At 51.0% G+C, this 24702-nt stretch overlaps 3 protein-coding genes across 6 annotated transcripts; 1 reads left to right on the forward strand and 2 right to left on the reverse strand.

The window, feature by feature from the left end:
• The first annotated feature begins 7213 nt into the window (after positions 1 to 7213).
• HSP90AB1 (heat shock protein 90 alpha family class B member 1) lies at positions 7214 to 13076 on the forward strand. 2 transcript variants are annotated; one of them, XM_016128722.2, is made up of 12 exons: positions 7214 to 7344; positions 8705 to 8851; positions 9126 to 9332; positions 9439 to 9598; positions 9753 to 9886; positions 9992 to 10300; positions 10735 to 10900; positions 11106 to 11296; positions 11409 to 11556; positions 11692 to 11960; positions 12248 to 12581; positions 12701 to 13076. In XM_016128722.2, exons 2-12 carry the CDS (start codon positions 8705 to 8707, stop codon positions 12808 to 12810), a joined length of 2175 nt encoding a protein of 724 aa, XP_015984208.2. In that variant the 5' UTR covers positions 7214 to 7344; the 3' UTR covers positions 12811 to 13076. The 2 variants fall into 2 exon arrangements, with proteins under 2 accessions (XP_015984208.2, XP_015984209.2); XM_016128723.2 differs by lacking the exon at positions 7214 to 7344 and adding an exon at positions 7780 to 7794.
• A 156-nt stretch (positions 13077 to 13232) lies between these two features.
• SLC35B2 (solute carrier family 35 member B2) lies at positions 13233 to 16678 on the reverse strand. 2 transcript variants are annotated; one of them, XM_016128724.2, is made up of 4 exons: positions 16537 to 16678; positions 15818 to 16011; positions 15466 to 15620; positions 13233 to 14767 (listed from the first exon to the last, which is right to left on the reverse strand). In XM_016128724.2, exons 1-4 carry the CDS (start codon positions 16545 to 16547, stop codon positions 13829 to 13831), a joined length of 1299 nt encoding a protein of 432 aa, XP_015984210.2. In that variant the 5' UTR covers positions 16548 to 16678; the 3' UTR covers positions 13233 to 13828. The 2 variants fall into 2 exon arrangements, with proteins under 2 accessions (XP_015984210.2, XP_015984211.1); XM_016128725.2 differs by lacking the exons at positions 15466 to 15620; positions 16537 to 16678.
• A 603-nt stretch (positions 16679 to 17281) lies between these two features.
• NFKBIE (NFKB inhibitor epsilon) lies at positions 17282 to 24665 on the reverse strand. Of its 2 annotated transcripts, XM_016128721.2 has the most exons (6): positions 24055 to 24665; positions 21633 to 21735; positions 20690 to 20912; positions 19562 to 19650; positions 19152 to 19391; positions 17282 to 18388 (listed from the first exon to the last, which is right to left on the reverse strand). In XM_016128721.2, exons 1-6 carry the CDS (start codon positions 24420 to 24422, stop codon positions 18323 to 18325), a joined length of 1089 nt encoding a protein of 362 aa, XP_015984207.1. In that variant the 5' UTR covers positions 24423 to 24665; the 3' UTR covers positions 17282 to 18322. The 2 variants fall into 2 exon arrangements, 1 of the variants encoding a protein (XP_015984207.1); XR_001594906.2 differs by lacking the exon at positions 19562 to 19650.
• Between the last annotated feature and the right edge of the window lie 37 nt (positions 24666 to 24702).

The following is a 24702-nucleotide window of genomic DNA, read 5'->3' on the forward strand; positions in this document are numbered from 1 at the left end:
GTGGGATGAGATGGTATGGGACCATGAGAGTGTCTCAGAGGAGGGAGCTATACCACTGGGTTCCCTAAATCATAATGGGTCTTCGACAGAAAATGAGACTAGAGCTCTGGCACTGTGGACTTCCCCTGCCCCTTCCCCCTCTCCTCCCCTCCCCCACCCCCAATCTCACTGGCCCTGGCCCTGAGCACATGTCCCAGAAGGGGAGGAAGTATTCCCACGTAACCCAGACTGCTCACTGGTCCTTGACCAGCAGGTTGCTAGAGTTGGCACCACTGTCAAGGCTTAGTTTTTCAGTTTAATTTAATTGAAGGCTTCAGGTTTCATTAAAGTTAGTTAAGTATATCATTGTATGGGAAATGAGTCCATGTACTCCAATATCAAACCTGCATATATAGCTGAGGTTGGTAAAAAAAAAAACAAAGTATTCCTTTCCTAGCAGATTCAGAAGTAAGGGATTCCCTGAGTATTCTCTAGTTTTTGCAGTGCCCTTTGGCAATGAGTCAGGCTGAGTTAAACCTGTACTCTTCTGTCTTTCCACATGTCCCCATTGTACCCAAACCTGAAAGTCCTATTGGGCTCCTTCCTCAGCACCATTAGCCCCTCAGGGAGCCTGCATTTCTTCCTTGGATCTCTTCACTGCCTCCTGCCTGGCCTTTCAGGACTCCTGCCCTGGTCTCCTTCAGCCTATCCCACACATGGCTGCAGGATAACCTGAAAACAAATTTAGTCATATGCTAGTCTCGCTCCTTGGAGCAGACCAAGCATTTTCAGAACTTTCACCACCACCAAAACAGCCAGTTCTTCCACCTCTGCACCCCAGAACTTTTGTAACTTTGTGGCATATCTTTCATCATGCTGTTACCTTAATCCAACCAGCAGGCTCATGTTTTTCAGGTTAGTGCCGACATTCTATTCATGTGTTGACTCTTTAAGCTACAAGTGCAGTACCTGGCTCCCAGAGGTACTCAAAAAATGTTCGATTCACGCATCTGCTTTTTCTTCCCCGCATGGTCTTCACATGCCTGACTCCAGCTGTGTGGTAGCACTCATTTGCACTGCTTGTACCCATGGGTTAGATATGGATATGAAGTAGGCTCCTGTCAAGCCCAGCACTGATTTGAAGGAAAAAAACAGATTACAGTCACTTCTTTCTCTACTTACATCGATGTTGAAGAAAATTACTAGAATATTTTCCCCCAAAATTCTTAGACTCCTCCCAGAAGGGCAAGTTTTCTAATGCAAATGACAAAAATTTTGCAGTCTCATTTCCATTCTGACCACAGGGTTTCCACCTGAAACTGGGAGGAGTAGAGGTCAGAAAAAGCAGCTCCCAGGCCTCCTATCTGCCCAACTGCAGTGATGGCTCCAGACCACAAGGGGGCGGTTTCCTATTGGGCGTCACCACTTTCCTCCTAGCACTTTGCTTCCTGTAAGGTGGGGAGGTCTGGGTATGAGAATCTGCCAAATAGTCCTGATTCTGTCATGACTTGTGCTGGTCATCACCTTCTGTGTGATGTTTCTGGCCAAAGCATCAGTCTGTGTATTCAGTCAATGTCCTAGCTGGGGTGGCTGCCTCTGCAGCACAGAAATTTACCTCTAGTTTAATCTATGGTGAATTGTTGGGCTTAAACTTTTGAAAAGCTAAGAGCCCCAGGAAAATCAGGCTCAAGTATAACTGATAAGTATATCAGTTCTTTGAGGTAAATTTGTAAAGAGGATGATGAGGGCAGTATAAGTGTATATGTGTGGGTGGGGGCAGCCTGACAGAAAAACCTCAATTGCTGGGGACGTAAGTGTTTCTCAGAATGTTGTTATGATAGTGATTTAAAATGGATGTGAGCAGAGAAATTCAGTTACTTTAGAGAGCCCTTGTCTCTGGGCAGCAGGCCCTGCCTGAAACCGTCTCAATACACAGGCAGAGTGGCGGTCTGAGGGGAGTCAGCCAGCCAGCAGATATGACAGGGAGGTCAGGCCTGTCTGGTTCCTGGGTCAAGTTGGCAGTGAATGTGGAGATGGCACCTCAGGTGGGCAGAGCCCATTCCCCCCAACCCATCAATGGCCTGTGTCCTAGCTGGGCTCTTCTAGGTGTCTCCATATGGCCTGGTTTCCTATGTGGGTACCCTCTGGGAGAGGATGTGCTCCTCAGTCCTCTACAGCCTTGGCAGTCCTGGTGCCCCCTGTCAATGAGCCAGATGGTGTTCTGGCTCCAGACTGCAGGGCGGATGCTAAATGAGTCAGCAGGACCCCACAAATTGGGGGCCTCTGCCTGTAATGGCTGCCTTCTTCCAGGCCTATGGGGTTATGGAGTGGTTCAGATTCAGAGCACGGGTTTCCATCTTGGGCCTGCCAGGTACCAGCTGTGGGACCCTAGACGAACCACTTATCATCTATGACCCGGCTCCTTGTTCTTAAAACGGGGTGACATGTGTATGGACTTGCTAAGGAAATTAAAGGAGTCCGTGTCTGAGAGCCTGGACACAAGAGGTGAGGACCCTGGAAATGCGTGGCGCCAAAAGTCATTAGGATGAGCCTCAGCACGGTGCTCTCCCGGCCCCCCTCTAAGGGGCCTGCTGCTTTTCTCCACATGCCGTTCATTCCTCTACTTCGTATCTCCAGCCCCGGAAGCTTCCAGAACCAAACCTCATTTCCCCCACCGCAGCCATTCCCAGTGCGAACCACAATTTGAGTCCCCGCCTGGAGCGGGGACAGCGAATTTCAGGGCCCGGGCGCGGCCTGGGCGCGGCCGGACGCGGTGGTGCGAGAGCAACACGAGCGGACACCCTGCTCAGCTTCGCTCCGCCCCGCGGCGAGGGGGAGGAGAGAAGGGTGATGTCGCCTGTCTCATGCGCCCCCTGGCGGGAGCTCGGCCCCAACCCAAGTCTCCGCACCTGACCCCTGGCCAGGGAGACCAAGCGGTGTCATCAGGACGATGGCACTGCTTTTTAAATCAAAGTGACCTTGAACCAGGCACTTTCCATCTCGGAGCCACTCATTGTAAAGCACGGGTAGTAACACTTGCCCTGCTTAGCTCTCCAGGTTTTGAAACTCTGCTGAGATAATGAATAATAACCATTACTTTCACCTTTCAGTGCTCCTGGTCTTCTTAATCATGTGTTCTCTCCTATGATCTCCCAATACTCTATGAGATGTCGACTATTGCTATGCCCATTTTACTCCAGAAAACCGAGGCTGGAAGGGTTAATGATGGAAAAATATTTTGTAAAATGCAAAGCACTAGGTAAGTATGTCTCTGCCCCTCTCTGTCTCTCTCAATCTCTGTTTCTCTCTGGCACCCACACACAGAGATGGGAGAGTTCCCAGACAGTGAAGGGAATGGAAAAATACAAGGCTTCATGTGATCCTGTGTTACTGTAATGCATGCTTGGTGCACCTTCCTCCCCCGCCTCCAAGACATTCCACAGAATCATCTTCTCTTTTCACATCTCCAGGGATCCCAAGCATCCTAGAATTCTGAATTCCCATGTTATCCTTTCCAGGTGAAACCAGCAAAGTCCTTCCTGACATCTAACTTCAGTTCCTGCCTTACCCCTTCCTCTCCTCCCCCAATAGCACTACCAGTTTCTTATCTGGATGCAGGTGGGCCAGGCAGGCACTGGACCCAGTAAATGACCCAGAAATCCAGTCATTTGAGACCCGAATGTTGAGGAGCGATTTGACTTGTGCCTGGGGCTGGACAGGTTCCAGGCAGAACGGTTAAGTAGGTCAGGGTTGTCTGTGGTGCCACCTGCCCCCTGCAACTTTCCCTGCCTATAATCTGCTCTGGGCTGAACTGATTTGGGATTGTTTTACTTTTTTTGTCAAAGGGAGCCTGGAACACTGAACAACACCCAAGACTAAAAGGGGCACCTGGTAGGCATGATGGCAGGTGGAGGACAGACATTTTGGGGCTGGACTGACAATGGCAGGTAGAGACTGAGTCATACCCCTTAGGTCACTGATACTATATCCTTGGAGAGTCAAGACACAGTCATATGTGTATAAATAGAGCAAGTTACCGAAGATGCCTGGTGTACAATTCCAGAATAGCATAGGTCACAATTTCTGGTTTCACTACACTTCCTAAGTGACTTTGTTCTTGCCCATGAATTCGGCTATCAGCCTCTGTCTCCTGGACAGCTCTCCTTGGTGTCCCACAATGTGCCTAAAACAAATTTTCTGAACCCTCCAACCTAGAGTGTATTTATTCTTCCCCCCTCAGCTGCCACATTCTGTCATGCTATCTTAGAAGAGGTATACACCACATCTCTTCCCCACCCGTGTTCTCTCTCTACCTTCAGCCTCTCCCTTCTTCAAGCTATAGCCCATGGAGTCTCTAAGTTTTTTTTTTTTTTCTGGAACAACACAATTTTCTGTCTTAATAGATATAACATATTTAGATCTTTACCTAACGACTAGGTATATATTTTTCTCAAGCATGTATGGAACATTTATAAATATTAGCCACATTATAGGTTACAAAAGAAGTCTCAAATGCAAAAGAGCCAGTATTATACACACTACATTATATGTCTACAACACAATTAAAGGGTAATATTTTTAAAATTTGAGAATTCCCAGTTCGAGCAGCAGCAGGAAGCCTTTGCCCAGGCTGTCTGTGTTTCCCCCATGCCCATCTTTAATAGCCTTCAGTGGCTTCTCTCACCCTAAGTTAAGGCCAGAACTTCTTAGCATGGCTTTTGTGGCCCTCTGTGACCTGACTCCTGCCTGCAGGGAGACTCCCTCAGGGGTTCCTAGGCTAGGGGCCCTCTGTTAGGGCTATGCCTTGCCATGCTTTTCTTTCTCCTGGGAGTAAACCCGAGCCGTGACCTGGCTAGCAGTAGCCGTATGCCTGCCCCCTTCCCCAGGCTGAACTTAGGAGTCTCTGATCTTATCCCATGCTGCTGTGATTCACACTTGACCTGCTGTAGCCCGCAGTGACTGAGGACTCCCTGTCCTTTCGCATCACCAAGCAAGGCTCACAGTAGGAGCTTAGTGAACCTTCAGTGAGTGGGAGAAGTCATTTTGGAAGACGTCCAGAAGAGAAGGTGTAATTTCTGTGCTGGTGCAAGATTTGAAATTTACCCATTGGGAAACCCCTGAGTAGCCTCTGGTCCATAGGAGATCCCGCTCTTCTTTGGACTTGGGTCCTGAGAGGAAAGACAGCATTCTTACTCCATTTCTGGAGCAGGGAGCAAGGGAGTTAGTGAAGCAAAGGCTCTGAGCCGACCAGCCCTGCAGTAGTCCCTGAAACCTTTTTTTTCCAGTCCATGGAATGTGCAGACCTGCTTTAACCTCCTTGCAGGACTGTGAGATGTTGTGAATGCTCCTTTTGAACTGGGAGCAGATTTTTCATTAGCTAGGCCCCTTTCACTCCAAGGGAGAGAGTGTGTTGAGGGATGGATGATGCTCCGAGTTTGAGATTTTAATCAGAAACAGAGAATCCTGGTGTCATCCTGGCAGTAGCACCATGCCCCTTCCCACACTCATTAACAGCTCCCAGCCACAGACTATAATGAAGGATAGTAGATGGGTAAGGAGAGATGAAATTGGGGTGCTGGTAGCAGGGGTGATGAGGTCTGGAATGTGGGGCAAGGAAAGCAAGAGTCCTTTGTTCTTTGGAATTCAACACATGAACAAAGAAAATATGAAGGAAGGAATACTGGGTGCAAAACTGATGAGGGACGACTTAGGGTGTTGGTGAGGGAACCCCTCCCAAGCATTTCAGGGGTGGACAGAGTAGGTCAGAAGGAAGGTGATGGACATCTACAGGGTCACAGAGCAGAGAGTGGCCATTCTCTTCTGGAGAAGCTGTGGGTCCCTCTAGCTTCAAAGATAAGGCCTTGAAAAGGCAAAAACTGCTCGCCAGCTCGAGGGCATGCAAAGTGGCAGAGCCTGGTGAGGCAAGGCATCCTGTAGCTCCGCTGAGCATCAGGCGCCACAGCTTAAGAACAACTTGGTTCTGACTGCCTAAAGTGGGCGCTCTCTGGCCAGCATCGCTGTGAGGCCTTCGAGAGGCCTGCTATCCTCAGGGGTCCCTGGAGACCCTCCCCTCCTCAAGTCTAGGTAGGCAGCTGCGGAAGGAGCGGGGAGGGGAAAAAGAAAGGAAACCAGACTGAGAAACATCTTGATGTGCTTATGAAGGCACGTTGCATGTCTCGGCGATCCACACCAGTGAGCGGCTGCCGAGGCTGGGAGGGTCCCTTCTGCAGCGACCCCACCCCCCATCTCGGCTCCCTCAAGTCTGCGCCTGCAGAGCTGGGTGCTTGTGTGATTGATGGGGGAGAGGAGCGATCAGCCCATCATTCCCTTTTTGCTCCACCCCACCCCCGAGGAAGCGTCAGGCTAACTGGGCCTCGCGGGTACGTTAGAAGGCTCTGCCCGTGGCTTCCTGAAGTACAGGAGGTTGGGGTAGCCTACTCTCTTGCAGGTGACTCGCGGAGGATTGTCGCGGGGCGGGGCCGCCAGAGACACCGCCCAGGCCGCAGCGAGCGGGGCGGAGCCTCGAGAAAAGGAGGCGGGGCGGGGGCGGGACCGCCAATTCGTTTCTGGAAACTGCTGGAAGTAATCGCAGTACTGCTGTTGTTGCTCCTTCCGCCACAAAGAGTCCCTCCGCCAGCCCAAGCCGACGCCACGCCCTGTGGTGAAAAGATGTCCTTTTTCCCACCCGTCCGACTACTCCTCAAGATCTGAGAGGGCCAGGATCCGGGAACGGCCTAAAGGCGGGCCTGGAATTCCGCACCGTCCACAGAGAAAACTTCTCCTTATAGGAATGTAGGAATGTGTAGGGCAGATTCTAGGAGGAAAGTCAAGCTTTGGAGTAGAGGTCAGAGTGATCGACCACCTCCACTTGCCCTTTTTAATGTGTCTCTCGAGACTGGGACTCTTCAGGAGAGGCGCCTCCCCTACAGAATTTTAGGGAGGTTAGTGGGATTCTAGCCCCTAGATCCACCGTTTATATAATCTAAGTACTCTCAATTTCTAGTTCTGTTGGGATTATTCGCGGGAAGTGCGGAGGATGGGGCTATGGAAACCAGTAAATACGTGTGCACTTTCGATACTGAGACTGAGGCCGGCTACTGCAGCTCTTCGCCGCCGCCTCCTTTATTTGGGCCATGACGTCAAGGTGGGCGGGCGACGGCAGGTGCGGGACTGACTGGCATCCTCCTTTAAGGCGGAGGGATCCGTGGGCGGGCAGCTGGGCTGTGCTTCGCCTTATATAGAGCGACTTGGGGGAACGTATCCCCTCTCTTGAGTCACCTCCGGGCACGCTTTTTGCTGTGCGCTAGCTGGCCGCAGTCCCTGCCCATCTTTCTCTGTGGTAGTTGTAATTCTTCATCTTTTAAGGTAAGGCTGCAGTCTCCTCCTTCAGGCTCTTTTATCTTAAGGGCCCTTTCGAGTTGCCTTCGTTCCTCCTTTCCTTCGCAGAGCCCAGATTTTGTTGTGTTGGGTGGCTTTAGAGATAACATTACTTAGTGGTTGGTGGGAGGGGGCTCTTGAAGGTAGTTTCATTTCTGTGTTAAACGGCAAGGTTCCCCCAGGCAGCGACCAGCTTTGACCGAGGTGGGCCACAGAGTGTGGGCTTGGGTAGGGGGCAACTGCACGTGGTAGCCGCGCCGTCCCGGGACGCTGCCATTTTTGCCCCCTCCATTTCCGGACGCGGCTACAGGGCGCTGGAGGGTCCACAAGGGCTGTGGGTGTGCGCGCTCTGTGTGACTCAGCACAACCTGGTGCTGGCCTGGTTTTGCCACCTTTCCTGTTGGACGCGTTTCTCAAGTGCGTGAGGGTCCGCGCAAGGTACGCTTTGGACCCTTATTGGCCTATCGTTCTTTCACTTCTTTCCTGCGGTCCCAGGGGAGGAGGAGGGAAGGGGGCGGATTCTGCTCTGGAAGATGCAAGGGCTCCTCTCTCTCCCGCCCTTCCCCGAGAGCTGAGATTGTTCTAGAAGCTTCTGGAGCCCGGTGCCCCGCCCTGGTGCCCGAATGCCGGAGCGCAGGGAGCCTGCGCGGCGGCTTCCCCTCCACGCGTGGCCCTGGCCGACGCATGTCCGGCAGTGACGAGGGTCGGCCCGTCGGGTTACGGCCACCATCTTAGTTGTGCTTGGTTTGGCCCTATATTTTAGTCACGTGTGCTGAGGGGGTCACGATTAAGCTCTTTTTTTCGGTTCTTTGTCTTGATAGTACACCCCCACCTCGGCGGGTATCCCACCGATCTCTCGGGTTATCCTCTCTTGTCTGGTGAGGCAGTAGTCCCGCATTTCCTTGAAGTAGGAGATACCTAATGGAAGAAGCAGTATTAGATCATTGCCGTTGAACATAAAACTTGTGACCTTGGAGCCCCCCCCCCACACACACCTAATACCAAAAACAGGATAATAGAACTGTAGTGATTTCTGCATTAAAATGTGTATGTTGATTACCTTGGATTTTAATCGAGGTACGTGGGTTTGGGCCAGTATTCTACATTTCTAACAGGCTACCAAGTGATGCCTGGGTTGCTAATCCATGGATTATTTAATAGTAGTTTGACCTCCAAAAAAATCTGGCTTTCTATTTTTTGAAGAATGAGTCCCTCCCCTCCTGCATTCCCTTTCTAAGGACACAAACAAAAATCGTCGTTCCATTGTGATTAGGATGAAGTTCAGGAGTCAAATTAAGAGCCATCATGTTCCTTTGTAATTATTGAAATCATTGACCATTCTTTTCAGATGCCTGAGGAAGTGCACCATGGAGAAGAGGAGGTGGAGACTTTTGCCTTCCAGGCAGAAATTGCCCAACTCATGTCTCTCATCATCAATACCTTTTATTCCAACAAGGAAATTTTCCTTCGGGAATTGATTAGCAATGCTTCTGATGTGAGTGTTCTGGTTTTTTTTGTTTTTGTTTTTTCTTTAAAGCATTCTAGAAAAGTGATTATGGGATGGTTTGGTATTTTGAGGGGTGTACTGTACTGTACTATTGAAGGAGATAGATGTGTTTGTCTATGGATAGATGGGATATTGTAACTGGTTTTTAAACTTCAGGTTAAGGATTAGTCAGAATTGAGAATATTTGAGAGTAAAAAAAGTTTTATATGAGGAAGTGGGTTTTAAGAAAGCAGAATTATAAAATTGCAATTTCTATTTTCAGGCCTTGGACAAGATACGCTATGAGAGCCTGACTGACCCTTCCAAGTTGGACAGTGGTAAAGAGCTGAAAATCGACATCATCCCTAACCCCCAGGAACGCACCCTGACTCTGGTGGACACAGGCATTGGCATGACCAAAGCTGATCTCGTAAATAATCTGGGAACAATTGCCAAGTCTGGTACTAAAGCATTTATGGAGGCTCTTCAGGTATGTGCTATTTATCCATGGTGCACACAGAAATGCATGTTTTCTTATGCTTTTGGGTTCCCCTCCCCCCCCAATTTGTGTTTGATTTCTTAAAACTTTTTGCCAGGCTGGTGCAGACATCTCCATGATTGGACAATTTGGTGTTGGGTTTTATTCTGCTTACCTGGTGGCAGAGAAAGTAGTTGTGATCACAAAGCACAATGATGATGAGCAGTATGCCTGGGAGTCTTCTGCTGGGGGTTCCTTCACTGTACGAGCTGACCATGGTAAGTTGGCTTTCCTGTAAAGGTGTCCGGATTAGAATTCTGGGGAAACCTGTAATAGACATCTTGAGTGTTCTATATGTAAAATAGTTATTCCTCACTGCAGTTACATGTTTAGTTTCATTTTCTCATACTATTGTGATTGATTTGTTCCTAGGTGAGCCCATTGGCCGAGGTACCAAAGTGATCCTCCACCTTAAGGAAGACCAGACAGAGTATTTAGAGGAGAGACGGGTCAAAGAAGTAGTGAAGAAGCACTCACAGTTCATAGGCTATCCCATCACTCTCTATGTGAGTACGGCCTGGAAACTTACATGCGTGACTGCTGCTCTAGAGAATTAATTGCATGGTCTCAGGTGTTCTGTACTCTGAAAGTATTGTTTTTGGTATTTCCAGTTGGAGAAGGAACGAGAGAAAGAAATCAGTGATGACGAAGCAGAGGAAGAGAAAGGTGAGAAAGAAGAGGAAGATAAAGATGATGAAGAGAAGCCCAAGATAGAAGATGTGGGCTCAGATGAGGAGGATGATAGTGCTAAGGATAAGAAAAAGAAAACAAAGAAGATAAAGGAGAAGTATATCGATCAGGAAGAACTGAACAAGACCAAGCCCATTTGGACCAGAAACCCTGATGACATTACCCAGGAGGAATATGGAGAGTTCTACAAGAGCCTGACCAACGACTGGGAAGACCACTTGGCAGTCAAGGTGAGAATTTATATGCTGGCTCAATAAGAGCGGGTAGAAAGGTGTTACTGTTGTAGACAAATTTTACTTGTCCAGCTGGTTAGTAGCTAGACACTGAATGCCATGGAACCACATAAGTTTACTTAACTGGTGACACTTCCACCAGATGGGAAAAAAGGCGTCCTTCCCAATGACCTCACTATGTCTCCATAGCGGTGTTACATGTCCTGGGTCTGACTTGACTATTTTTGTTAACTCAAGGATTATATACAACTTGTGCCATTCTAGATTCATTTAGGACATTAGGGATTAATTTTTTCAACAAGTGCCCTATAGAGTATCTGTAGTGCTTATGGAAGTTCTTGGTTCTAAACGGTTTGATAATTTGGTGTTGTAACTAAAAGCTGTTGTTTACCTTGAAATGTACTATTGTCTTAACTTGGAATTTCTTTCAGCACTTCTCTGTAGAAGGTCAGTTGGAATTCAGGGCATTGTTATTCATCCCCCGTCGGGCTCCTTTTGACCTTTTTGAGAACAAGAAGAAGAAGAACAACATCAAACTTTATGTCCGCCGTGTGTTCATCATGGACAGTTGTGATGAGTTGATACCAGAGTATCTCAGTGAGTATCTTGGCCAAATGTAGTTAGTTGGGTAAAGTTCTGTTGAAGCCTTTAGCATTCTCAAGGGGGTTAAAGTCTTTTATATCAGGTAATTAAGGATGGTTTGCAATAGCAAGTGAAGATTCAGTGAAAAAATGTGTTATGCTGAATCTAGATGACCCCATCTCCTTTTTTTATAAAACTGAGTTTCCTTCCCTGTTTGCAGATTTTATTCGTGGTGTGGTTGACTCTGAGGACTTGCCCCTGAACATCTCCCGAGAAATGCTCCAGCAGAGCAAAATCTTGAAGGTCATTCGTAAAAACATTGTTAAGAAGTGCCTTGAGCTCTTCTCTGAGCTGGCAGAAGACAAAGAAAACTACAAGAAATTCTATGAGGCATTCTCTAAAAATCTAAAGGTAAGAAGGTAGTAGGGGCTTTTTTAATTGTGATGGAATTTTTTTGCATTCACAAAGAAGGGTGAGAGAGTATTTCCAAGTAAGATATTTTTTTCTGCTTTTACCCTTAAAGCTTGGAATCCACGAGGACTCTACTAATCGCCGACGCCTTTCTGAGCTGCTGCGCTATCACACCTCCCAGTCTGGAGATGAGATGACTTCTCTTTCAGAATATGTCTCTCGCATGAAGGAGACTCAAAAGTCCATCTATTACATCACTGGTGTGTTGGATCTTGGGTCTGATCAAAGCCTCTCCTTGGAGGTGTAGGGAAGAGGTGTGGGGGGTGGGGGACATTCAGGGGGAACTGATGGTGTGAGGCATTCTCGTCTCTGAGTCACATTTAATAACCCTGCAGGTGAGAGCAAAGAGCAAGTTGCCAACTCTGCTTTTGTGGAGCGAGTGCGGAAGCGGGGTTTTGAGGTTGTGTATATGACAGAGCCTATTGATGAGTACTGTGTGCAGCAGCTCAAGGAGTTTGATGGGAAGAGCTTGGTCTCAGTTACCAAGGAGGGCCTGGAACTACCTGAGGATGAAGAGGAGAAAAAGAAAATGGAAGAGAGCAAGGCCAAGTTTGAGAACCTGTGCAAACTCATGAAAGAAATCTTGGATAAGAAGGTTGAGAAGGTAAGCGGTTCTGGGACTAGGATCTGTTTTGTAATAAATGCCCTTAGGGCTGTTACCCTCAGAATCTTGTGGCATTATTAGTAATTTTTAAACTATAATTTATTAGACCCATCTTAACCTTTTGCTCTCCTAACCAAGCAGGTTTAAGGTTGTCATTTCTCTAAAGTTTGGCAAAGATTAGATGCTGCTTCTGAGTATTTTTCTAAGTGGAACTTTAAAATACCATGTTTTGCTTTGAAAGTGGTAACTTGGTTTAATGTAAACCTAAGATTTTTGATTGTCCATAGGTGACAATCTCCAATAGGCTTGTGTCTTCACCCTGCTGCATTGTGACAAGCACCTACGGCTGGACAGCCAACATGGAGCGGATCATGAAAGCCCAGGCACTTCGGGACAACTCTACAATGGGCTACATGATGGCCAAAAAGCACCTGGAGATCAACCCGGACCACCCTATTGTGGAGACTCTGCGGCAGAAGGCAGAGGCAGACAAGAATGATAAGGCTGTCAAGGACCTTGTGGTGCTGCTGTTTGAAACTGCGCTGCTGTCTTCTGGCTTCTCACTTGAGGATCCTCAGACCCACTCCAACCGCATCTACCGTATGATCAAACTAGGTCTAGGTGAGCACCTGTTTACCTAGGTGTGGCAAGGAGTTGGAGAACTGGTCTCATGGGGACAGATGGGATTTACTGCTTTTTGAATCAAATCTCATGTGACTTTTTTTTTTTTTCATTTTTAGGCATTGATGAAGATGAAGTGACAGCAGAAGAACCCAGTGCTGCTGTTCCTGATGAGATCCCCCCCCTTGAGGGTGATGACGATGCCTCTCGCATGGAAGAAGTAGATTAGTTTTTACTTGCAGGTCTTATGCCCTTTGTATAGTGTCTCTATTGCTTCCCCAGCAGCCCTGAGTGGCCTTGGCCCACCTGGTTTCCTCTGCTGATGTCTAGTGATTTTTCTGTCCTGTCTTTCTGCCTAAGGCAGGATACAAGGGCCTTAAGCCTTCCCTTCCCACATTTGACATCGGGTTAGGATGTTGTGTGTTGTGGGGTTTTTTTGTTTTGTTTTGTTCTGAAATTAAAGTATGCAAAATAAAGAAGATGCCGTTTTATATAGTTTTGTGCTCCCTTGTAAAGTGGGTAGAATTCTGCCTTTGAGTTCCCTTAGCTTTTCTATCCTGTCTTAACCTGACATCCCAGGTACAGGTTAATAGTACATGTAATATACATCGAAAGCGGGACAATGTGTAGCATTTGAAAGCAGTCAAACCAAAACACAGGACTTAAGCCCCTTGCAGCAATTTAATAAAATAAAATTATGAGCAGAAAGATACATTTCCAAAGTACCAAAAACCCGCAACTGGCTCATAGTGCAGAGCCTAGGGATCCAGGAGCATGGTGTGGTGCTGGGTTCTCCCATCCCCCTCCCCAAGCACAGCACCGTCTTTCGCTTTTAGGGAAAGCAGCATCAGAGCTTACAATACTTGTGCTTTTCTCACCAGAGTAAGAAATGCAGGTCCTCTGGAAGTCTGAAAGGGTGGCTATTCAGGGTGTAGGGAACAAACACGGGTGTGGTGTTGGTGGCAGAGCCAACAGGGCAAGACTTCAAAGAACTTGATGGGGCAAGCCCCCCCTCCCCCCACCGAGGACTCGTCATCTTCCCTTGGGCTCAGAATTCCTGTCTAATAAGAGGACTGGTGACTTAAGGCAAAAGGGAAGTCTGCCTCCTGGGCTCCCTACTCCCAACTGCAGAGCTGGTTTGTGATACTGAGAAAACACCTGCATTTTGCTCTTGAGAAATTACAGTAGGAGAGGAAAACAGTATGGTAGATATGGTCAGAGTACCAGTTCACTTCATCTCTCAGGTCTCAAACCTTCTGCACAGGGGATTCTACAGGCACAGCCTTCTTTCCCCGTTGTTTTAGGCGGCCCCGGGCATAGACACGGAGCAGTAGGGCAGCAAAGACCACAGCCACCCCCAGCCCCCCAACTACAGTAATGGTATGACCATAGAGGAGGCAGGAGAGGAGAATGGCAAAGGCCTGGCGGAGGGTCATGATAATGGTGAAGACAGCTGCCCCAAACTGTCCAATGGTGTAGAAGATGAAGAGCTGGCCGCACGCAGAGCAGACTGAGAGCAGCAGAGCATGTGCAGCAAACTCACTATGTCGCCCCATGAAACGGGTCCCTTCTAGGAGGGCCCCCTGCTCCAGCAGAGAGCCCACTGTGAAGAGGCAGGAGAAGAAGTTGACCCCAAACATCATCTGCACTGATGACATCTTATAGGCAAATAGGGCATCCTGCCAGTTTGAGGTGAAACTGTCAAAGGCGATGTAGCCAGCCAATAGGATCAGGCCCGAAACCGTGGTGGCGGGAGAGCTGCGGGGCTCTGGTCCACTGGACAGCAGAAACATGCTGACCCCAATGGAGATGAGACCAGCTGTCAAGTATTCCCAGTGTTCATAGCTGCGCCGAGATACCAACTTTCCCATCAGCATGACGGGAATCACCTTAGAGGCTTTGGCCAGCACCTGGGTGGGGAAGCTGACAAACTTGAGAGCTTCATATTGGCACCAGCTACTAAGCACGTTTGACAGGCTGGCAAAAGAGTACCGGTACATGGGTGCCCCATGCCGGGGCTGCTTGCAGAGGAGGCAGTAGACACCAGCCACGATCAGTGCCAGCACTCGGTTCATTAGCACCAGGAACTGTGAGTCTGTAAAGCGCTCACCTGCCCATGTGGCTGTGGCCCCATAGCTGCGGGTCATCACTCTTTCCTGAAGCACTCCCCAAGTCAGGTAAGACACCTGGGTGGGGGAGAGTACAGAGGTGAAGATAAGAAAAGGAAAATGTGGGCAAAAAAAGATAACCTCCACCAGAATGCTATTTAAATGACTATAGGGCACCATACCTATTTTGATTTCTCTGTAGTAACTATAAGTTTCCCCACCCATCAAGTCTGGTTTCACTTTGCAGGGAATCAAGTGTGTGTGAAACACTTAAAACAAGTACTTTAAGACTGCCCAGACCCACGAAAGAGTATGTTACAACTGACTCAATCCCAAATAATGAGGCAAGAATTAGAGAAGACTGGATGCCTGTCAGTTTTAACATTGTAAGGTGGAACTAATAGTGCCCACTCTAAAATGCCATCAGGTCAGCGTCTTAGCGTCCTTCTCACATGCAGTATGGGAGAAGGCTGAATGGCTTCCGCCAAGTTTTATCAGTGGGTTTACAGTATATTAGACACATAATTGCGGGGGATGGGAGGGGGTGTGATAACAGCACAGTAGAAATCACAGAAGGTAAGAGGAGAGGAAATAGAGATCTCCAACCATTTCTAGGAAGATTGTGGTACAGTGTGCCACTGAGAAAAGGGGGGCACATAACACACCACCAAGCACACTGTTGGGACTGGTAGGGTGAAAACTCTGATTCCAGATTCCCTGGAACCGCCCCCAAGGAGCAACCCAGGAATAAAAGCAGAGCCTGCCAGCATACCTACCTGGAGTCCCACTGCACAGAAGAGCAGCTTCAAAGCCTGCCAAGTGGGAGTGGTCTCTGCTGGCTCCGGCCGGGGAGCCAGGGGAACCTCATCCGAGGCCTTGGGCTCATTGCCAAACACACAAGCTTTCACCAGGGGGAAGCACAGACCTCTGCCTGAAGAAGGTACACAAGGTCAAGCCCCAGGCTTCCCCCTAACACCTAATCATCCTCCCCAGGGCAGCCAGAGTGCCCTGTTGTCCGTCTTGCTGCCGTTCTTCCCTGCCTCCCTTTCCAAGCCACATCCCTGTTTGGACAGCTGGCCAGCACTCAATATGAACCTAGCACACTTTCCCAACCCCTTCCTCACACACCTGTCTCTAGGTAGTTCTTCCGCCTGAAGTACTGCACCAGCAGGTAGCCAGGTATCATAAAGCTGGCATAACCAGCTGCATTCACCAAAAAGCGGAAAAACCATAGCTGGGTCCATGACTCCGGAGGGGCTTCGGGATTCTCCCCACCTGTCCCCAAGGAGGGGAGAGCAGCCAACACCACCACTGCCCACCACCTGCAGGGACAGCGGAAATAAGAATTAGGGTGCAGCTCCTCATTCACTCGTCACTCCAAAGGGGACCACACTGGGAGAAGGGCCTGGAGTCGCCTCCCCGCCCCTCTCAGCTGCGGCCCAGGCCGGACAAAGAGCCTCTCTCTCTCTCCTTGGGGGGCCGGCGCCGGCTAGGCAGGGCTCCCTCCCTCCCGGAGGACGGACCCGCCCCTCCGGCCACACAGGTTCCCTCTGTTCCCTTCAGCGCTCGCCGGCAGCTTCGGCCAGAGACGGCGCCCCCTTCCCCCACCCTGCCCTCTAGGTTCCAGGAGCCCCAGGGTTCCCCAATTCCACCGCCTGACACTCCTCAAGTCCTCCAAGGAGCACAAGCCCGCGCCGCGCCTTCAACCCCGTAGGCTCGGCCGACTCGCGGCAGCTCTGCAGTCCCACCGCCCGGCAGCTAGGACCCCACCCGGCCCCCCGGGTTGAGGAGCGGCAGTCACGTGACGCGGGGGCTCGGTCACGTGGACTCACCCCTCAGCCCCTCACCTGATATCCATGGTCCAGGCCGCGTGGGGCGGAGGGGGGCCGGGGAATGCGGGGCCCCGGGCCGCGCGCTCCCTCCGCTCCCGCCGCCGCCTCCAGAAGCAGCCAGCGAGCCAGCGGCTAGCGGAAGTGCCGAGATCTTCCTGCCTCCCTCCCTCTCCGCGGCCGCCCCTCCGTCCCCCGCCGCGACCACACAGCGCCCCGGGCCGCTGCTGGGCCACAGCGCCCCCGCGCGGCGCGGAGGGAGACGCGACTCGGTGCCCGGGGCGGGGAAGGCGCGGGGCTCCCAGCCCTATGCCTCCCCCTGCTTGGTCATCATTCTTAGCGCTCACAACCAGCGGAGGAGGTAGTAGTGACCACTGACATCCTAGAGACGGGGACATTGAGTTTCCGCATCCCCAGCATTTTCTTTTATTACCATTTTCTGACAGGAAGACGTCTCCTTTTTTTGTTTGGGCTAGCAGTTCTCTCTGTCCCCCCACTCCCCATGACCTTCAAGGCTCCGCATGACCTGGCCTCAGTCTACCTCGCCCACTTACCCACGCCCTGTAGAGCCCCACTGGCTTGTTCTCAGTTCCCCTAATTCACCAAAGGCCTTTCCCCAATGCCTTCCCCCATCCTTTATGTCCAAGTAGAGATGACACTCAGAGGCCTTCCCTGACCACCCAAAGTAAGGCCCTTCATCCACTCCATTGTTCTTCCCATTATTTTTTTCTTCATAGCACCCACTGCAATATGTAATTACATATTTACATATTACATATAAATACGCATTTATGATTTTAATGGCCATCTCACTCACTAGACTATGTGATCCAGGTAGTGAGAGACTGTGTTGATTTATTCCCCCATAGTCTTCATCTCATCATAGACCTGACCTAACAGGCCCCTCAAACATGAAATATGAGAAGAAAACAAAAAGCCACAGCTCTCTTGTGTCACCCTCCCTAGGCTGGTCTTTCCCTCCAGGCTCCTCCAGATGGCGACCCCAAGAGCAGCGGTGAGGCCTCCCGCCTGTGTCTTCTTATTTCTCTTTCTTTTCCTCCATACCTTTGCATTTCCACAAAAAGGGCAAGGGTCTGTGCTGAACAGAGAGGTCTGAGGACTGTCAGCCCCCCTACCCTACACAGCAAAGTCCTACCCTGCTCAGGTTACAATTTTCTTCTCTCTGTCTCTACCACAAGGTCACAGGGCAGGCCTGTCTAAAAATCCCCAATGCACACTGACATGCATGCACGCAAAACAACTCGGCGGGGGGGGGGGGGGAACTTTTTAAAAAAGTCTTTGCTGTTTTAGTGTCATGTTATTAAAACTTCCCCTTCCCCCAAAGGCTCAATTTGGGGCCTTCTGTGTGAAGTCTTTAAACAACAGTGTTTGAGTCCTCAATAGCAGTGGGATGGAACCCTTCAGGGCCCTGCCCAGTCATATTTCAGTTTCTCTCCTCACTCAGGAGAGTCCATGTTTTCCTCCTGGTTGGCCGTTTCAGGGTGACCCAACGTAGGTAGCAACAAGAGCCCTTGCCATCTTCCAGAGAGGTAAACAGACTTCACCCAGGATACCTTGGGCTTTGGGAGAGGGGTCTTCCAAGGATCTCTGTCCACCTGGGAAGCTCTTCCTTCCAGAATGGCTCGCTCTCATTTGTGATCCCTCCTCTCAGTTCAGGACTGGCTTCAGCAGTCCCCGCGATGCCAGAAGGGCACACTGCTTGGGCCCAAACTGTAGCAACTGTGGCCCCAGCTTCCAGATGGGAAGAGGTGAAGCCTCTGGGACCCCAGATCCTGTCCTGGCTTTAGTCAGCACATAGCAGTGGCTTCCCAGAGATCTTGAGGTCATCGAAGGGCAAAAAAGCAAAGGGCTGAGAAAGAGAATAGACAGAAAGAAGCAAGATCAGGGCCCGGGGAAAAAAGGCTGCAATGGGGAAAGGGAGCTGGGTAGAACTATTGGGCCATTTCCTCCCCACCAAATGACAGTTGGATATCAGGGAACAAATCTCCCTACTAATCTCCCAAATGGTGGTTCCTCTGAGCTAGGTAGAGCCCTGAGACCTTAGGCAAGCAAGCCCTCACTCTCTAAACTTTCTAAGATAGTACCAGAACATCACAGATAAGAAAGACCAAAGAGGTGATCCAGTCCATGTATCAGCTTCTTTGGAGGAGAAGGAAATAAGGGAAAGGTACTTAAAATTTTTGCATATGTTTTTTAAATTGAACATTTAAAAATGGGAGACTGTTTAGAAAATCTAGGTTTCACCTCTCTTTAAAAATTCCCACGACCTGGAAATATTGGCCCCATATTTCTCCTCTGCAACCATCTGCTGAAACTGAATAGACCGACCCTCAGGAAGATATTCTTTGGTCTCCTACAAGCCTCACTACTCTGCTATCTAACACCTGGCCTGTTTTACCCATCCTGTAGGAGTCCAAATTTGGGCTCCCTGAACCTGACCAACTAAGAAAACAAGTTGAGAGAGGCTTGCCCAAGGTCCCACAGTTGGTGAGTGGCAGAGTTGTGGACTGGACCCCCGGAATTCTAACACTTTGGCTGTTTCAGCTATTACAGTGCCTGTCTCTGCTATGGGTGTGGGTCCTGGAGAGCAGAGCCGCGTGTATGCCTCTTACATCCTCAGCCAGGTCCTGCGGAGTCTCATCCTCCACGTTCCGCAGAAGAGAGTCAGCACCGGCCTCGCACAGAGTGGATGAGATGCTGTTGAGGCCTCGGCCCACTGCGAGGTGCAGGGGTGTGCACCCATTGAGCATGCGGGCATCTACCCGGGCACCAGCCTGGAGCAAGAACTGCACCAGACCCCTCTCCTGGGTCTCCACGGCCAGGTGCAGTGCTGTCTTCCCACTTGTGCCCTCCTGGAGGAGAATAAGAATGTTAGCCAAGGCCCTCAAGAGGAATTTTGCTGGGTCTGGGCCCAGGTTAAGAAGGTGAGTACCACCACTTCTGACACTGGGAGGGAACCTGGGGTTGGACCAAGTGGTGGACCAGGCCCTGGGTCAGGCAGCACCCTGACTGGCCGCCTCACCTGCACGTCAATGTCAGCTCCATTTTCAAGCAGCAGTTCTATGAGTGGCCGGTTCCTCTGCAGGGTAGCGATGTGGAGGCAGGCCAGACCTGGGATGGGTGAACGTGGGGGCTGCTAATCTGCATCTACCAATTCATTCTCATTCTCTCATTCTCTCTCTCTCTCTCTCTCTTGCTCTTTAGGGACCTCCTTATCCCTCAGCCCCAAGGGACTGGCTGCCCACTCAACACCTCTGATCACAAGGCTGTTAAAACATAAACCCAAAAACCCCCTCAAAAGTCTGAGGGGAAAGGAACGCAAAGTTTCCACCTTTTCAGAGTCATGTTATTGAAACTTTCACGCTTCAGGGGTCAGGTTGCTGAGTGACACCCCCATATACTCGCTCTCCCTCAACACCCTCCTTCCCCATTCTCTATAATTCTAATTGCCTGCCTTCAAGCCCTATCTAAAGCCACCTTTTTCAGAGGTCTCCTGGATCCTTATGCCCCCACCCCCTCCCCAGGGCCACTTCCTCCCATGTGCTCCCCTAGCCTTTTGCTATCTCCTTTCTGGTCTAGATTCCCCTCTGCTTAGAGAACTAGATTTAGATTCGCATCCCTCACTTCCCCTCAAGTCTCTGCTCAAATGTCCCTGATCTATGAGGCTTTCCCCGACCACCTATTTAATCACATATAATCACACACCCCTATCTCCCATATTCCAGTTCTCATTCTGCTTTATTTTCCCATAGCACACATTACTGCCTTTTAACCTACTAGAGAAATCACTATTTATATTTACTATCTGTCCCAATCATTCTGTTAAGTTTATAGATGTAAGCCCGGCTCTAGAATACTGTCTAGCACATAGAGGTCCTCAGTACATTTTTGCTGGATGAATTAATGAGTTTATCTGATCTCTATTAAACTGAATATCTTGAGGGCAAGATTTAGCTCTCTGTTTAGCACATAGTATGTTCTCAGTAAATTCTAAATCAAATTCATTCATTTATTCAGCAAAGATGCAGTGAGTGCTATGTATTTAGAACTGAAGGTATATCAATGGACAAGCCACGATCCCCCTTTCCTGAGAGTAGGGTCTTTGTCTCCTGTCCCCTCCTTATGCCACAAGTCCTGAGGCTGCCTGTACCTTGCCAGTTTTGCAGCTGGAGGTCCAGGCAGTGAGGTGGTCCTCTGCCTGGCTCTGGCCGCCCCTCCAGCAGGCAGCGGGCACAGGCCAGGTGCTGGCGCTGGCAGGCCACATGCAAGGCTGTGTCACCATGACGGTCCTGTAGTACCCGGCTGGCCCCCTTCAGCACTAAGGCCCGAACTGTACCTGGCTGGTCTAGATGTACAGCCAGATGGAGTGCTGTCTGTAGACATAAACAGAAGGTCACAGGGCCACTGCAGCATGCTCCCACCTCTGAGAACATGCTCCAGTGGGCACAGGAATCACCAAGTTCTAGCACTTTCCTTGAGGGTAATTTATAGAGGCTATGACCCTGGTCTTCCAAGGCAACACTACCAAGCCCTTCCCCCTGTCATCTCCCACCAAGTTCTTGGGATCCCAGTTCTGGAGGCAGGGTGAGGGAAGTGGTTCTCTGCTCTTCCTGTATGTCCCCTTAGGCCTTGGAGAAAGGACAGATGGGGGCAAGGTCTACCTTCTCACCCTCTGGGGAGACCTCTGTTATGCTCAGAGACTAAGTGACAGTGAGGGGTTGGGAGGAGGAAAGACAGAGGTATCAGGAAGTCTCTGCCTGCCACACTCCTTTTTAAGGTTCCATGCAGATGTTACCTCCTGTTAACCCCTCCCTGGCTGCTCCCCAGAGACACTGGATCCCACAGCAGCTAGCAAGTGTTTTCATTGCAACTTGTCACCATGCTGTGTGATTAGGTGTTGACACAAGTCCCCTAGCCCAGGCCTGAACTCCTTGTGGGCAGAGGCTGTGTATTATTCATGTTTGTATCCTCAGCTTCTAGACCAGTGTCTGGCATATGGTTTCCTGAGCAGTCTAAGGTCACTTATGTGGCTGCTGGGGATGGCTGCCAGGGCAGATATGAGTATCTGGGCACAGCCCATTCCTTCCACTCACCTGGTAAAGATTGTTCTGAATATCCAGGACCTCCTGCGGCAGCAAAGCCAGGCAAAAGAGCAGCACAGCTGGGGCCTCATGAATCACTGCCAAGTGGACCAGCCTGCAGGGCAGGGTTTAGTGTCAGGGTCCAGACCAGAGAGAGTGAGCTGGGGTCCTTGGGTTAGAAGGAACACATCTCTAAGAAGCCACCCATAGGGATGGTGCAGGAAGTGAGAGTTTGGGCCAGGAAGTTAGGGTTGGTGTGGGAAGCCAGGATCCTGGGGGTGGCATCTCCAAGTTCCTATCTCTGGCCTTCAAAGAGGGCCTTGGCTCAGTGGAAGTGTGGGCAGGGTGCGAATGGGCCAAGGTCCTTCCTGTCCAGCCGGCCCACACCCTACTCCCCTCTGGCCCCAGGGTCCAGCAAAGCCAGCTGCAGCCTATAGCCAAACTGAAAGCTGCTGGGGTAGTGCAGAGGTGGTTTCCAGGGCTGAGCTCCCCCCACCCCAATAGGGAGAACAGAGAGGGTAGGAGTGCCTCCCCCCACCCCCCCACCCCCAGCAACTCAATGCCAAGGGAGAGAAAATAGAAGTTCTTGGATGAGGAGCAAGGAGACAATGCAACATCCTATCCTGTTGTCCCTTACAGAAGAGTCAACAGGCCACTCTTCAGACAGCACAGACTGGGTGGGTCTAGCCAGAGCCCTCCATTCTGTGTGCACCTCCAAGGGGAAGTGTGTGCAGTGCAGAAGATGCGTTTGATGGGGGACAAAGAGCCTTAACCTAGGGGTAGGGGGGCAGCTGGGAGGGGAAGTTCCAGTACTGGGGTTTCCCCACATCAGGTGGGGAAAACGAAAGCCAGAGCTGGAGGGTCTAGGCTGGGACAGCTGCCTTGGAGCATTAATGAGGTGGGGTTAGCTTGGCTAAAAAGCCTGTCATGGCTGGGGAAGGGGCTGCTCAGGAAGGAGGGAGGCAGGCTTGGCGGCTAGGCAGCAGGAGAGGCCCAGGAGAGAGTGACGGAGGAAGGAACCGCTCTGGAAATCCCCTCAGCCAGGACCTGCTCTCTGGGTCACATTCCTGCAGCCACCTCCCTCTCTCCCTCAGTCTCCCTCCTCCCACTTCCTCTTCCCACTTCCATATGTCCCACAGCCCAGACACATCGGAGGGAAGAAAGTGCTCTCTTCTCTCCAGGGACCCCCTGGGGAGTCTTGACACCTCCCCATGTCCAGTCTAGATCCCTGTCTCTAACAAGAGGTGGTAAGGGCGGGGCCGATAAGTTAACAAATGAGGGCAGTGCCAAAAGTCCCCATTCCCTGGGTCAAAGGTCAGCCATAGGTAATGCACATGGAGTCCCCAAAGTCTTGATTCTGGGCCTAAGGGCTGGTAACTAACTGGGCGCAGAGTACAAAAGGCCCGGGGTCACTCCTCTTCCTCCCACTAGGTCCTGAGACTATCTTTATCAAAGGCCACCCATAATTAGGACTCTTGTATCTCCAAAAAGCAGGTCAAGACAGACATCACCTGTGTCCCTTGTTCGGCAACCCTCACCTGGGACCACAGCCCCCTCCACTGTTTCTGATCCCAAATCCCAGCCACCCTCTCTCCTAACATTGTTTCTTCTTCCTGAGGGGCAAATCCTCAAATGGCCAGCCCCTCCCACACGACTGCCTCTTACTTCAGCTGTCCCCTAGCCTAGTCCCCCTAACTTCCATCTGGGTCTGGGGGAGAAATGGTAAAGTAAGCAGGTCAGACAGGATAGTGAGGGGGGACTTGGAGGGCTCAGGAGATGAAAGGTGTTGATAAGGCTGACTCCAGACCTCACTTCCCCTTTCTCGGCAGAAGAGGAAGTAAGCTGGGGCAGCCAGCAGCCTGTCTGTCTGCTGGGGCAAGAGTGTCCCAGCCTGGCTCATCCCATCTTCCTCAGGGTCAGCCTCAGCTCTACAATATGGCAGTACCCTCACCCACTAGCTTCCTGGCCCCCATTGGCAACCCGTAACTGACACCTCTTGTTCCTTGAGACAGGGCATCCTGAGGCCAGGACTTGGGAATCCCAGATATTGAGCAAGGATGCCCTCTACCCCAGCAAGAAAAAAACCTGGACTGGTCAGGGGAATTTTCTCTTCCTAGTGGTGGGTTATTGGTAGGTTTCCAAGATGCTAGCTGGGGTTCCAGGTGCTCGGTAAGGGCCTTGCCAACTCTGCCCACCCCCAAAAGGAAGGGCAGAGAGGTGATATGATGCCAGGTCCTCCGGTATGGGCCCGGCCAGAGCTCAAAAGTGGCCTGAGAATTAAGTTTAGAAGAGAGAATAAGAACTGCCCACTTCCAGGGCAGGTGCCTTGAGGTATCTTTATAGAGGGGTGTCCGGCCTGTTGCAGTTCCTGGGGAGGCCCAGAGTTAGCATCGGGGAAAAAGGGGTGCTGTCTCAGCCTAGCCCCCATACTCACGTGTCTCCGTCCTCGGAGATGTAAGTGAGTGCTTCCAGCTGCTGAGGGCTCAGCTTCCCCGCTGGAGGGAGCGGCGAGCCTGGCGATGGGTTTTCGGTCTCGAGGCTCCCCAAAAAGTTCAGGGGTTCGGTGAGCGACGAGGAGCCATAGGTGGAGTCAGCCCTTTCCCCATCTGCGTCTTCCTTCTCCCGTGGCTCCTTGGCGGTTCCCGGAGGATGGGTCCAGGGCTGGGGGCCTCTGCTGTCAGAGGGGCCAGAAGCTGGGGTCGGGGTGGGTTCGGGCAAGGAACGCAGAGAGCGCAGGGAATCGATGCCCGAGTCATACTGGCTCTCATCCGAGTCGTCCGGCCCTTTCTGCGCCTCCGACATGCCCGCGGCGCTGGCCCGTGGGGGCCTGGTCCGAGCAGGATCCGGCTTCGGGCTCTGCCGCACCGCCTTTCCGGGTTGCGGGTCTGCCTTGCAGAATGGGCGCCCGGGCTGGAGTAGCCTCCTTCCCAGGCTGCGGAGGCCCGAGGGGTTGGCAAGAAGTGAGAGCGAGGCTCGGAGAGATAGTGGGGTCTACCGCACAGGCTACTCAGGGCAGCCGGGCTGCCCAGTCTGTCGCCCCGCCTCTTGGGCCCTGCCCCCGACAGGCGCTTCCGGACTGAGG

The sequence above is a fragment of the Rousettus aegyptiacus genome, unplaced genomic scaffold (assembly GCF_014176215.1).
Source record: "Rousettus aegyptiacus isolate mRouAeg1 unplaced genomic scaffold, mRouAeg1.p scaffold_m13_p_1, whole genome shotgun sequence".
NCBI classification, from domain to species: domain Eukaryota; kingdom Metazoa; phylum Chordata; class Mammalia; order Chiroptera; family Pteropodidae; genus Rousettus; species Rousettus aegyptiacus.